The sequence below is a fragment of the Ahaetulla prasina genome, chromosome 2, assembly GCF_028640845.1.
Source record: "Ahaetulla prasina isolate Xishuangbanna chromosome 2, ASM2864084v1, whole genome shotgun sequence".
In the NCBI taxonomy this organism is placed as follows: Eukaryota; Metazoa; Chordata; class Lepidosauria; order Squamata; family Colubridae; genus Ahaetulla; species Ahaetulla prasina.
This window is the reverse complement of record NC_080540.1, coordinates 177437108-177451804: the sequence shown is the minus strand read 5'-3', so window position 1 is coordinate 177451804 and position 14697 is coordinate 177437108. Positions and strand designations below refer to the sequence as shown.

The window sequence follows — 14697 nt, the reverse complement described above, 5'->3', positions numbered from 1 at the left end:
TCATCTTCTTGCCACTTTCTCCCAGCAATGGGCCAATATAAAGGTACTAAAAAGTATAAAGGTACTTCAAATGAAAGTTGTAAATGTAAAGAAGGAACTTTTTATCACTTATGATGGACATGCAACAGCGCAAAGAAATACTAGAGTAGGATTCACATCTTAATACAGAAAATTCTCAAATGAATATAAAGATATAACCAGATATTTTTCTTTTGGGCTTAATGGATAAAGAACTTGAAAAAGAATTGGATTTGTTGATGTATATAGGTTGACAGCAGCAAGAATACTTTATGCACAAAAATGGAAGGATGTTTTCATTCCCACAATGGACAAATGGTTGCAAAAGTTGATGGAATTAGATGAAGTCTAGAGTAAATTTTATAATTGGTTAGACAAAAGGAAGACTGCCAAAAACAAGGGATAGCAAAAGTCTGGAAATACATATACCAATGTATATTGAACTTGTGAGTGTAACATAGGTTTACTGAATATGTGAATAGCTGTTTAGGAAATAATACATTATATACTTGATATGTAATATAGTAGGAGATATGTAAATTTGTATATAGATCGAGGAATATACCACTTATTAATTTGAATTTGACACAAATGTTAGAAACCAGAGATGTCGAGCAATGTCCATTGTTTTTGTTTTTAAAAACCAATAAAATATTTTTTTAGAAAGTTGATGGAAAAAGCCATGGGTGATGAAGTTGACTGCTTTGACCAAAGAAAAGAATACAATTATTTTTTTTTCTACTTTGAAAGAGTTTTTGGACTTTATGCTTGTGGTGGAAAAAGGGGATCTTTGATTTTACATTTTGCTGATTAAATAGGTTTGTTGTTATAGAAATGGCTAGTATATATTATTATGTAAAAGTAAAAAAAAGTCAAGGTTATATGTTAAGACCTTATTCTACTATGCCAAAAGGACTCAGAAGTCAATGCTTTTCTTTTTCTTTTCCCTTTTGCACTTTTTTCTCTTCCCCTTTCCCTCCCCTAATTTCCCATCGTTTTCAATTTTTTGTATTTTATATTTTGATAAACCAACAAAAATATAAAATTTGCAGAAAGAAGAACACCACAATGGCAAGCCAAACTTATAGCTTGTTTAGCTCCTACTCTCATTCTTCAACTTCACACCACAAATCAGTCACGGATTTCACACTGCTCTTTTATTAACATTATAAAATTCCAGTCATCGGCTAAAAATACCATCCCCTCTATAGCACCTCCTGTCCCTCCCATTTCAATGGGGAGACAAGACAGGAAACTCCCCCCCCCCATTTTCCCACCCTGTTCTCCTCTCCATTACAAGCAAAAGAAAAGACAGTTGGGGAGGGACAGTTGGGACAGTTGGGGAGGGAATGTAAACTTCAAACACTACAAAATATAGTTTTTCTACAAGGGACGAGAACTTTGTGTACCGATCTGCAAAACCAAGGTCTTCCACCTAGCATACACTGAGCATATTTGTCTAGGTCTAGGAGAAGCACCCAACCCTAAGGGAGAACAAACAAACAGATTCCAAAGCCCCTTCCCTCTGTGTACACGGAAATTTCAAACTCTGCAGTGCAGCTAGCAACAAGGACAGACAATGCTCCATTAATGGGCCTGTTCTAACTTTCGAAGTGCTCGCTGGGAAGCTGCAGATGGTCCAGCAAAGAACAATGGGCCAGACTTGCTAGATCTCGGTGTGAGCCACAAAGGTCTTAAATCCATAAGCAAAAACGAATGCAAAAAGAGCAATCATTAAGGCTTAGCAGGCCCCTTGCTTCGTAAATCTGACATGTAACCACAGACCACAGATTTGATTCTAATACAAAAAACCATATAAGATTTTAAGCCATCCTGTCACTGTCCTAAAGTTAGGAGCACGAACACCTGCAAACTTCTCCCCAATTGGTCCCTAGCGGATATGTGCCATCTCTTCCAGGAAGGGAGTCTTCATGCAGCCAGTGCAGAGTTGATCCATCCAAAGGGGGGCCTCGTGTTGCAAGGGGGTACGTCTTGGGTAAAAGGTGTATTTGAGGTCATAATTGAGCAAACAGCTGAGGGAGGCCATGTAGACATCCGAAAAACGGCACAGGCGGCGAGAGAAGTATGTGGGATTGTGGCACGTGCGAAAGATACTGCCAAACTGCGGGTTGAAGAGGTTCTTGGTGAGGGCCCTGAAAGAGCATGCAGGGGGAGAAAGAAAAAGAAAGAGTAATCAGACAATCAGGATTGCTGGAATTTCATTCTCCAGAGATGACTCAGTCGGCGAGGTGGAGTATCTGAATAAAATACCACAAAGATTATATTAAACAATTTTCTAAGAATCTAGGTTTGAGTTTAATATAAATATTTAAGATGCAAGATTTTACTTCGCATTACTTTTATACCTTGAAGCCATAACTGTGCATTAGGTATTCTCAGGGTCTCTAGGGTGGACGTAGCCAATCACAGCATATCCAGTATCAGAAGGTTGGGTTCCACCAAGTTTCTATTTATCGAGCAACTAATTTTCCTATTTTATTCCTAGCAAATATGTGTATGAGTATGTGTTCCTATTTTATTCTGAGCATACATGTCTACAAAAGTGAAACTGCAACTGGCAGCATTTCTATTTTCTAACAATCTTGCAATGTGGCCAGTGGTTATTTTCCAAATAAAAATGACAGAAGGTTGCATTTTATCTTGCTTCTTCTTAAAAGAAAATACTGGAGGGCACTAAGGCTTATACATTGCCTGCACTTAGATCCAAATTGTATTTTCATTTCTAGAATTGATCTAACATTATTTTATGGTTATAAAGATTACTAAGGTCTGGACATTACGCCTGAATATTCAAAACATCAAGTTGCTGCAGAAAAGGACTGGGGTATGGAATGACAAAGCATATAAAACATATTATTTCTCTCCATAGCCAAGTAAAAATAGAATCAAAGAAATGTTTTACCTTACATAACTGCACATAGAACATTTCCATTTATCTTCATCAATTCTGCACTGCTATTTTCATTTCATTTCATATTACTGTATCATTAAACTTAGATATTTTGTGATATGGAATTTTCTGTATTATAGTTTTTAAATTCCTTTGCTTTATTATCAAACAATCTGAGCTAGGTTTTTTCCCCCCTTCAACTCAGAGGTTAAAACAATACGTAGCCCTATTATAATCTAAAAGAGCTTATGTCATGCCTAGAGCATACAGTCCCAAGGAGAGGGCAAGTCAGAGCTTCTTCTGAGCATGTGCGAAATGGCGGCGATCTAATCTCACGGAGATGGCAAGCGGGGCGTTCCCTGGTCGAGGCGCTGTTTTTGCCGACCGCCGGGCTGCTTGGGTCGCTGGCTCCGGGTGAACAGCATGTCGGAAACCGAGGGAGAGGTCTTTGGGCTTTTGAAGACCCTTGGTTGCCGAGAACGGAGCCTCAGACGAGCAGCGGATGGCGGCAGCGGATGGCGGCGGCCATTTTGGGGCGATGGGGGGGGGGTGTTCCGGCCTGGTGCGGCCTGATGCCCAGCCGCGGTTACCACCAGCGGCGTTTGTGCCGCGGTTACCATCAGCAGCGGTGTGGTGGCTGATCCCAGCTGATTTCAGATTTTTTTATCGGCCTTGGACATCGGCCGACCCCCCAGCCTGTTTCCGGCTGCGGCCTTGCGAATTTCAACTGCAGCGGAGGTATGTTAGTGGCCCCGTTATCGGCCACGATCTCCATCAACGACATGTTGGCGGCCTTGCTTTCGGCCGCGTTTATCTTCTTCTGCCGCGTTACCTTTGGCCGCGTTTCTTCATCAGAGGTACGCTGGTGGCTTTTTTGGCCGCGTTTTTTATCACCATCAACAGCTTTGGCGATATAGCGGCGGCAGCACCAGTAACATCAGTGGTGCGGACCGTTCTTTTCCTCTTCTTTTGACGGATTGTATTGGCGGCCATTTTGTGGCACGGGACGGCATTCCGGCGAGTTTGGCCGACTCCTAGGCCGCGATTGCCATCAGCGGTGGAACTGGTGGGGGGGCCTGATGTCTGACCATGATATCCATCGACCGTTCCCGGCCTGATTTTTGGCTATAGCCTGAATGTTAGCCGCATTTTCCATCTACAATACGGACAGGGGATGAAGCAGACGGTGCGAATGGTTGTAGGATTCAAGACTCGTTGATGTGGCGTTCACCCGGGGACTCTTTTATTATTGTCCTACGGGAGAGTGAACTTCCCCAAATTTTAACATCTTATGGCGGGTCTTGATCGGGTCATCTGAAGGATTGTGATGCCTATGCCGGTTAGGGACGGACCCTTTTCTGCCATTTATTATTTCTTCTCCATGAGATATTCACCTATTGACCTCCTTCGACTGCGAGGTTCCCCCGCCTCGCAGGAATGGCCCTCCAAGTTATCGAGGGCCTACCTCAACGAAGAGTCTTGGGACCCAGAGAGGTGGCATGCTGCTAAGAAGAATGTATGGGGATTTTTAAATAGATTTTTAAACAAGGGCTTTTTAAAGGGGGGGAGGGACAAGACGGGTGGGGGGGAGAACCCGTTGGGGAGGGATCCAGCCCCGGTGCCTGTTCGCGGCACTACTACATCTGGTCTGAAGGCAGGGGGGGAGGGGTTTGTTCCAGGATTAGAGGGTGGTTCAATCTGTACGGTAAGTGGGAGAGGCAGATATGGCAGAGGGGGGGGGGCGTATCGAGTATGGGGAGCACGTGCTCGATGTTTGAAAGCGATCACGTGCTCCGGCCCCTCAGTCCCTACCCGTTCCTCGGGCGGCCATGATCCTCAGAGCCTGGATCTTCGGTTGATGTTATGTAATGCCCGGTCCATGGCAAATAAAGCCCCCTTGATTTGCAATCTTATTCAGGGGGAGTCCGCAGACCTTATGGGCATTACGGAGACCTGGTTGGGCCCAGAGAGGGGGGTTCCCCTCGTTGAACTGTGCCCTCCAGGTTTCCGAGCATTTCATCAGCCGAGGGCCCAGGGTAGGGGTGGAGGGGTGGCGGTTGTCATTAAGGAAGATCTAGAGCCGAGGGAGGCCACTGTTCCTCAGATTGCCGGCTGTGAATCCCTCTATGTGAGGTGGGGCCATAGGAATCAGTTGGGCTTGTTGATCGCGTACCTGGCTCCTTGCTGCGTGACCACAGCCCTGCCCGAACTGCTGGAGTTATTTGCCACTGTGGCAGTTGAGACCCCCAGACTTATAGTTATGGGGGATTTCAACTTGCCATCAGCTGGCTTATTATCGACTGCAGCTCGGGAGTTCCAGGCTTCCATGACGGCCTTGGACCTGATTCGAGTAAATGATGGCCCTACGCACATGGGGGGAGGCACGCTGGATCTGATTTATATCTCTGGTCAGTGGTTAAATGATCTGATATTAGATGATTTAGTAATAGAACCAATGTCATGGTCCGATCATTTTCTCCTTCGCCTAGACTTCCGAACCGCCACCCACCATCGCAGGGAGACGGAACCTACACGTTGGTTCCGTCCCAGGCGCCTGATGGACCCTGAGAGGTTCCTGACGGAGCTTGGGCCATTCCCTGAGGATCTGGCCCACGGCACGACTGAGGAACTAGTTGCGGCCTGGGAACAGGCCGCGGCTGGGGCCTTGGACCGTGTCATGCCTTTGCGGCCTCTGACCCGGCGCAGATCTCGTCCGGCCTCTTGGTTCTCCGAGGGGCTGAGGGAGATGAAACGCCGGAGAAGACGCCTAGAGAGCACCTGGAGGTCCAGTCGTTCCGAAGCTGATCGGACACTAGTTAGGTCCTATTCTAGGACCTACCTAGTGGCAATGAGGGAGGCGAGGCGTTCTTACGCCTCCACCCTCATTGCGTCGGCAGATAACCGCCCGGCTGCCCTGTTTCGGGTGACCCGCTCCCTCCTTCATCAGGAGGTGCGGGATGACCCTTTGCAGGGACGTGCCGAGGAGTTTAGTGGTTATCTATACGACAAAATCGCTCAGCTCCGGGATGGTCTGGACCGAAATTGGGATGATCCAAGCGAGGGAGAGGAGGCACGTCTTGTTGAGTCTGTTTGGGATGAATTTGACCCTGTGGCTCCCGAGGACGTGGACAGGTTGTTGGGGAGGCTGCACGCCACTACATGTTTACTGGACCCGTGTCCTTCCTGGCTGGTGCTGGCCACTCAGGAGGTGACACGAGGCTGGCTCCAGAGGATTATAAATGCTTCTTTGTTGGAAGGGGTTTTCCCTGCCGCCTTGAAAGAGGCGGTGGTGAGACCCCTCCTCAAGAAGCCCTCTTTGGACCCGGCTATTTTGGGAAATTATCGTCCAGTCTCCAACCTTCGCTTTGTTGCAAAGGTTGTAGAGAGTGCTGTGGCGCGACAGCTACCCCAATACCTGGATGAATCTGTCTATCTAGACCCGTTCCAGTCCGGCTTCCGACCCGGTTACAGCACGGAGACAGCTTTGGTCGCATTGGTGGATGATCTCTGGAGGGCCAGGGACAGGGGTTATTCCTCTGCCCTGGTCCTATTAGACCTCTCAGCGGCTTTTGATACCATCGACCATGGTATCTTGCTGCGCCGGCTGGGGGGATTGGGAGTGGGAGGCACCGTTCATCGGTGGTTCTCCTCCTATCTCTCCGACCGGTCGCAGACGGTGTTGACAGGGGGGCAGAGGTCGACCGCGAGGGGCCTCACTTGTGGGGTGCCGCAGGGGTCGATTCTCTCGCCCCTTCTGTTCAACATCTATATGAAGCCGTTGGGTGAGATCATCAGTGGCTTCGGGGTGAGGTACCATCAGTACGCTGATGACACTCAGCTGTACTTCTCCACCCCAGGCCACCCCAATGAAGTTGTTGAAGTGCTGTCCCGGTGTTTGGAAGCCGTACGGGTCTGGATGGGGAGAAACAGGCTCAAGCTCAATCCCTCCAAGACGGAGTGGCTGTGGATGCCGGCATCTCGATTCAGTCAGCTGCAGCTGCAGCTGACTGTTGGAGGCGAGTTATTGGCCCCAAAGGATAGGGTGCGCAACTTAGGTGTCCTCCTGGATGAGCGGTTGTCGTTTGAAGACCATTTGACGGCCGTCTCCAGGGGGGCCTTCCACCAGGTCCACCTGGTTCGGCAGTTGCGCCCCTTCCTTGATTGGGATGCCTTGTGCACAGTCACTCACGCACTCGTTACCTCTCGCTTGGATTATTGTAATGCTCTCTACATGGGGCTCCCCTTGAGGTGCACTCGAAGGCTTTAGTTAGTCCAGAATGCAGCTGTGCGGGTGATAGAGGGAGCTTCGCGTAGCTCCCATGTAACACCGCTCCTGCGCAGACTGCACTGGCTACCTGTGGCCTTTCGGGTGCACTTTAAGGTTTTGGTTATGACCTTTAAAGCGCTCCATGGCTTAGGGCCCGGGTACTTACGGGACCGCCTGCTGTTACCACATGCCTCCCACCGACCGTCGCTCTCACAGAGGGACTTCTCAGGGTGCCGTCCGCCAAGCAATGTCGGCTGGCGGCCCCAGGAAGGTCCTTCTCTGTGGGGCTCCCACTCTGGAACGAACTTCCCCCGGGTTTACGCCAAATACCTGACCTTCGGACCTTTCGCCGCGAACTGAAGACACATCTTTTCATTTGCGCGGGGCTGGCTTAAATTTTATTGATTTTATAATTTTTATTATTAATTTTAAATGGGGTTTTAGTTTTCTATACATTTTAAATTTTTAGGCTAATTATAATAAGTTTTTTAATCTTGCATTTTATACTGTATATTGTCTTGTCTGTTTTTATTTTGCCTGTACACCGCCCTGAGTCCTTCGGGAGAAGGGCGGTATAAAAATCAAATAAATAAAAATAAAATAAAAAAAGTCTACAGACAAAAACTCCTACCTTTATTAAATGGGATATGAGTCACAACAGCAAAGCCTGCGCTTGCAAGTCTTTCATGGAATTGTTAGTGTCTGTGCGTGCCAAGGTGCACATGTGCAAAAGGAAGCTATTGCTCATACCAAAATAACTACTCTCAGCATAAGGCAGGAGCAGAGCTGTTGAAACTGCCAATCATGCCTGGGTTTTTCTTTAATGTGTATTTAAACTATCTGTGACATTTCAAGTAGCTCCAAGCATCAAAGGACAGCAAGAACAGAACATAATTTTTAAACATATAGCAACTCCCCAGGCTTCCGAACAGCACAAAGGCAACTCACAAATGATGTTATCCATACCATTTAAGAAGCTATATTAAAGTGAACAGGCAGAAAATAATTCCCCAAACTGTATGAAGGTCATTTTTTCTGCTGTGGAATCTTTGTACAGAAGCCTGAATGCTATTTTCATAAAAGGATCTGTTGCCTACCTTGTCACTTTTACATCAAAGGCGGCTTTGTTTGACTATTTAATTCATGCTTTACAAAAAAGCTTACTGTTTAAGAACTGAGATGAAATTTATTTTTTCCTCCCTATTCTCTAATCCCTGTCAACTCATGATTTCTCTTCTGGAGCTCAAGCAGGATTCCATGCCTAGCCACTTACGGCTTGGCTTTGTCACAGAATCTGGCAAGGGATAAGTCATAAGAGCCACCCTGATGTAGTGGTTAAGGCATCAGGCTCAAAACTGGGAGTATGGGTTCTAGTCTTGCCTTGGGCACAAAGCCAGCTGGATGGCCTTTATTTATTTATTTTATTTATTTAATTTGATTTTTATACCGCCCTTCTCCCGAAGGACTCAGGGCGGTGTACAGGCAAAATAAAAACAACAATACAAATATACACAATTTAAATACCCTTAAAAAACTTATTCAAAATTAGCCTGATATTAAAAAATCATCATCAATTAAAACCCCATTTAAAATTTGTAAAATTCCCTTTTAAAATCCAATTAAGCCAGCCCCGCGCGAATAAAAAGATGGATCTTCAGTTCGCGACGAAATGTCCGAAGGTCAGGTATTTGACGTAAACCAGGGGGAAGCTCGTTCCAGAGAGTGGGAGCCCCCACAGAGAAGGACCTTCCCCTGGGGGCCGCCAGCCGACATTGTTTGGCGGACGGCACCCTGAGAAGTCCCTCTCTATGGGAGCGTACGGGTCGGTGGGAGGCATGTGGTAGCAGCAGGCGGTCCCGTAAGTACCCAGGTCCTAAGCCATGGAGCGCTTTAAAGGTCGTAACCAACACCTTAAAGTGCACTCGAAAGGCCACAGGCAGCCAGTGCAGTCTGCGCAGGAGCGGTGTTACATGGGAGCTGGGTAGCTCCTCTATCACCAGCGCAGCTGCATTCTGGACTAACTGAAGCCTCGAGTGCACTTCAAGGGGAGCCCCATGTAGAGAGCATTACAGTAATCCAGCGAGAGGTAGCGAGGCATGAGTGACTGTGCATAAGGCATCCCGATCAAGGAAGGCGCAACTGCGGACCAGGCGAACCTGGTAGAAGGCCCTCCTGGAGACGGCCGTCAAATGATCTTCAAACGACAGCCGATCATCCAGGAGGGCGCTAAGTTGCGCACCCTATCCTTTGGGGCCAATAACTCGCCTCCGACAGCCAGCGCGGCTGCAGCTGACTGAATCGGGATGCCGGCATCCACAGCCACTCCGTCTTGGAGGATTAAGCTTGAGCCTGTTTCTCCCCATCCAGACCCGTCGGCTTCCAAACACCGGGACAGCACTTCAACAACTTCATTGGGGTGGCCGGGGTGGAAAAATACAGCTGAGTATCATCAGCGTACTGCTGGTATCTCACCCGAAACCACTGATGATCTCACCCAGCGGCTTCATGTAGATGTTGAACAATAGGGCGAGAGAATCGACCCTGCGGGACCCCACAAGTGAGGCCCCTCGCGGTGACCTCTGCCCCCGTCAACACCGTCTGCGTCCGGTCGGAGAGATAGGAGGAGAACCACCGATATACGGTGCCTCCCACTCCCAATCCCCCCAGCCGGCGCAGCAAGATACCATGGTCGATGGTATCGAGCGCCGCCGAGAGGTCTAATAAGACCAGGGCAGAGGAATAACCCCTGTCCCTGGCCTCCAGAGATCATCCACCAATGCGACCAAAGCTGTCTCCGTGCTGTATCCGCGTCGGAAGCCGGACTGGAACGGATCTAGATAGACATCTTCATCCAGGTATTGGGGTAGCTGTCGCGCCACGGCACTCTCTACAACCTTCGCAACAAAGCGAAGGTTGGAGACTGGGCGATAATTACCCAAAATAGCTGGGTCCAGGGAGGGCTTCTTAAGGAGGGGTCTCACCACCGCCTCTTTCAAGGCGGCAGGGAAAACCCCTTCCAATAAAGAAGCGTTGATAATCCTCTGGAGCCAGCCTCGTGTCACCGCCTGAGTGGCCAGTACCAGCCAGGAAGGGCACGGGTCCAGTAAACATGTCATGCCGCAGCCCCCAACAACCTGTCGACGCCCTCGGAGCCACAGGGTCAAACTCATCCCAAATAGACTCAACAAGGCGTGCCTCTCTCCTCGCTGGATCATCCCAATTTCGGTCCAGACCGTCCCTCAGCTGAGCGATTTTATCGTATAGATAACCGCTAAACTCCTCGGCTCGTCCTGCAACGGGTCATCCGCACCTCCTGATGTAGGAGAGGCGGGTCACCCAAACAGGGCGGCCGGGCGGTTATCTGCCGACGCAATGAGGGTGGAGGCGAGAAACGCCTCGCTTCCTCATTGCCACTAGGTAGGTCCTAGAATAGGACCTAACTAGTGTCCGATCAGCTTCGAGCGACTGGACCTCCAGGTGCTCTCCAGGCGTCTTCTCTGGCGTTTCATCTCCCTCAGCCCCTCGGAGTACCAGGGGGCCGGACGAGATCTCCGCCGGGTCAGAGGCCGCAAAGGCACGACACGGTCCAAGGCCCCGGCCGGCGCCTGTTCCCAGGCCGTGACCAGTTCCTCAGTCGTGCCGTGGGCCAGTTCCTCAGGGAATGGCCCAAGCTCCGTCAGGAACCTCTCGGGGTCCATCAGGCGCCTGGGACGGAACCACCGTATAGGTTCCGGACTAATCACTTTCTCTCAGCCCTCAGAAGGCGGCAATGGCAAACCACTTCTGGAAAATCTTGCCAAGAAAACTGCAGAGACTTGTCCAGACAATCTCTTTAGAATCAGACATGGTTGAGCAGGAGGGAGAAAAAATCATTAGAACCAAGAAGATGATGTAATTGTGGCCAATAGCTCACTGTAGTTGTTGCAGTGGAGAAGGAGAAATTAGATGCTCCAGATTAATAGGAGATTTATTTGCTCTGTTTTTAAAGATACTGCAGCTGGTGATTTGGCTTCTAAGGGAGCAATGAGAGATTCTATTTACATGGCTTTGCCCATCAATGAGGCTGATAGATAAGTCAGTCAAGTAAACACAAAATAAAATTCCATGAAGGAATTACAAGTATATAATAAAGGACATGTTTGGACCTGTGTAAACCAGTCTGAAACCAGTCTATTAAAACTTTACCTGAAACTTGAAAAGAGCCCTATCTAATTCACAATTCTGTTTCCCACATTATTAATCAAATGTGTTTTAGAAAATAAGGAATACCAGAGAGAAGAGCAAAAATTACATCTTGCTGCTGACTGGTCTATAACCAAAATAAAGTTTTATTCTCGCTGATGGACTGGATGCTCAGTTGTGGATGATGGGAGCTACAGCCTAAGCACAACTGGACAATGTACAATGCTGTAATATAAATCTTTGAAATACTTCACAAAGTAACACCATGTAGAGGTAAATCTACATCCAAGAGAAATTTAAATATAGATTTGATGCTGGGGAGAGAAAGTGGAAAAGGCTCAATAAATACTAAGCTTTGTTTCAACAGGATAGAGATAATTGTGGGTTGAATCCTGACTAAGCTTAACTAAAGAGAAGTAACTTTTTTAAAAATTAAATCAGTTAATTCATGGGGTTCGAATTATACCATCTGTAACAAAGCTGAAGTGGAAAATCATGAATCCAGGAGAGGTGAAGAGACCAAAAAGCAGAGATAAATTGTCAAACTAAAGAGGAGCTAGATTTAAAAAAGAAAAAGGCAAAACCATCAATTAAGATCCCAATTAACTGCAGAATTTAGAGGCCTGAGTGCTCATATTTTAAGTCTGAAAAGGGGAACCAGTATATGCATACAATTTCACTTTGTAAGAAAAAACCTAAAACCTTTATGTTCAGTAGGATTGAGGCAGTTCCTGTTTGTTAATAAGGCAAGCAGGAAAGTAGCTAATTTGTAAATCTGAACTAGCATACTGAAGCCCCTGAAAAGAATAGAATAGATTTTTTTATTGGCCAAGTGTGATTGGACACACAAAGAATTTGTCTTGGTGCATACACTCTCAGTGTACATAAAAGAAAAGATATGCTCATCAAGAATCCTAAGAAGAAGAAAAAGAAAAAGAAGGGAGAAGAAACAAAATACCTGAGTTCTTGGCGCTCTTTCATCCAGTCCTGCAGCACCTGCTGGGATTCAGGATCTTGAAACATCTTTTCAGGAACAAGAAACAAAAAGTTAGAGAGCCCTGTAATTACTGTTCCATCTTCAAACTCACTAAACTAGCTTCTTAGAACCAATTTTATCTTCTCCTGAAGCCCCTTAGTCCCTCAGGTCCCATTTATTCTGAGTTAACTGGTTTGAGAGTGACTGACTGCGATGCACCTCTCTTCTACACTGGTTCCCTCAAGAATTTGGGACCTTCCCCCTTCCATTCCTAGCAGCCAAGCAGCATCCTGATTTCAATCCCTACCTGCATTCGTTCCAGCAATCCAGTTAAGGCTTGTAGCCAAGTGAGTGCTTGGGAGTACTGCTCTGTGTTGACCATTTTTGTCTCAGTTTCTAGTTCAGGAACTATGGCCCCTGTCCGCCAGCCATGCCTCAGCATCAAGTCCTGGGGCAGAGAGATATAATGGATAAGATTTATAGGATCACGAGAGACATTACACACTGAAGTCAGCCCACTCTTTTTCCAGGGCTGGAAAGAAAATGTAAAAGACCCAATTTCTAACCCTCTCTTATGCCCAAAGCTCTCACCGCCAGGTCACTGTAGAGATGGTCCCCAAAATAGAGCACCTTGGATCCACGCCAGCCTGTGAGCCGGAGGAAGTCAAAAAGGTTGCCCTAAGATTGTAGAAATGTTGCATTAGAATGATTAGAAGAACTGCACAAGAACAACATCCCTAGACAATATTTTATATCACAGAGGAAAAAGGGAAGGTTCCCCTTCATATCTTGCAGGTGCAGAAAAGCTAGCTCCACACCGTCTCTGGGACTCAAGAGACCTCTGAGTAAATTACCATAAAACACTCAATCCCCCCCCCTTTTACCTTTTCTCTCACTTAGTTGTCCAACCTTGGCCAAGTCTCAACCCTCAAACTTAAATAATTAGACCTAAGCAAGAGCTGGCAGCTGTTCTTATTTCTGTCACCCCACCCTCTGTTCCAGACAGAGGTGGTAGGTAGACTGGGTGTTTGGGAAGAGGAACATCAGTTCCAGTAGGAGGAGGTTGAAGTCTCCAGGAAGGTGGCACCTTTCTTGGAAGTAGGTCATAACCGATGCCAAGTACTGCCACTGCTGAAACATGTCCTCACGTGCTGCTTCTCTTGTCTCTATACACACAGGGAAAATCTCAAAGGAGGATGTGGGGAGCGTATATATTCAAAGCTGATTCTACTTGGACTAACTGGATAATATTCCTCCTTCATCTCATCACATTTCTGACTTACTTTCCCTCCAAAGTTTGCCAAGAAGCTCAAACGGGTTGAGAAGGTTGAAGGTGGATAATTAGTAATTTAGCAGGAGACACCATCAAGTACCAGCAGCAGTCTTAATTTTTTTAGGCTGATGGAGTTAATCACGCTCAAGGATCAAGGAATTAAAATCATATCGCATGTGTGTGTTACCTTGCTTCCTTAAAAACACAGACCACCTAATGTCAATGTTCCCTACCTGCTTATACACTTGTCCTTTCTCCAGCTTATTTATTTTGTCCCACTGCAGATCTCCATTGCTATCCAGTCGCCGGAAAGGCCTGGAAGGAAAAATGAGTATCAGTTGAAGAGGCTGCCAGGAAGGCCTTTTGCTTTCCACTATACAAGGGAAAGGCAGCACAGAAGTTCTAACATCTGACTCCAAAATCCGCAGCTATTTTTCTCATACACATAGGCACAAATTCTTTAATTTGTGGAGGATTCTGGGAGTTGAAGTCCACAGATCTTAAAGTTGCCAAGGTTGAGAAACACTACTCTATAGGAAACATTAACACTGCTGTATGTTACACCTATGTACACATTTTCTGCAAATTTTAAGTGGGTATCAAAAGATCCTAAAGGCTAAAGTAAATTAGGAATCTTGATTTTATAATTTATTTATTCAGCAGCCTCCCCAAATCAAGTGCCCACCAGGAATGTTGGATACCCATGACACAATCTTTTGACATATCTAGAGGTTTGAAAAGACATGGTACAGCATTTTAAGTAAGTATTGCACACAGAATTTTAAAAAAACCCTACGTAATGGCCGGTGATGTAAATTTACATCAGGAAAGGAAATCAGGATATGCAGAGTTCAAGTATAGTTCATGGTAGCCTCTCTCATACAGTCAGCAATTGTTAGTTCAAATTTTCTATTTCTACTTTTTATTGTTGCCAGAAAATGAAGCCAATGATGATTTAGGGTGGAGAGACACAAAAAAAAAATAATGAAAGAAAAACAAAGAAAGTGCTAGAATATAGAAGTTAAAATATATGCAGGGGGGAAAAAAATCCTCTCCAACAGCCAGTAAAT

The 14697-nt window shown here is 46.5% G+C and overlaps 1 protein-coding gene across 1 annotated transcript in view; it reads right to left on the bottom strand.

The window, feature by feature from the left end:
- Positions 1-1160: 1160 nt before the first annotated feature.
- Positions 1161-14697, bottom strand: part of LOC131190982 (5'-nucleotidase domain-containing protein 2-like) — a 31952-nt gene continuing 18415 nt past the window's right edge. Inside the window, exons 10-14 of the mRNA XM_058168587.1 lie at positions 13861-13942; positions 12946-13032; positions 12662-12802; positions 12337-12401; positions 1161-2171 (exon numbers count right to left, since the gene is read on the bottom strand). Of these exons, the coding sequence (XP_058024570.1) occupies positions 1910-2171; positions 12337-12401; positions 12662-12802; positions 12946-13032; positions 13861-13942 (637 nt within the window). The 3' untranslated portion in view covers positions 1161-1909. The remainder of the gene's footprint in view (positions 2172-12336; positions 12402-12661; positions 12803-12945; positions 13033-13860; positions 13943-14697) is intronic.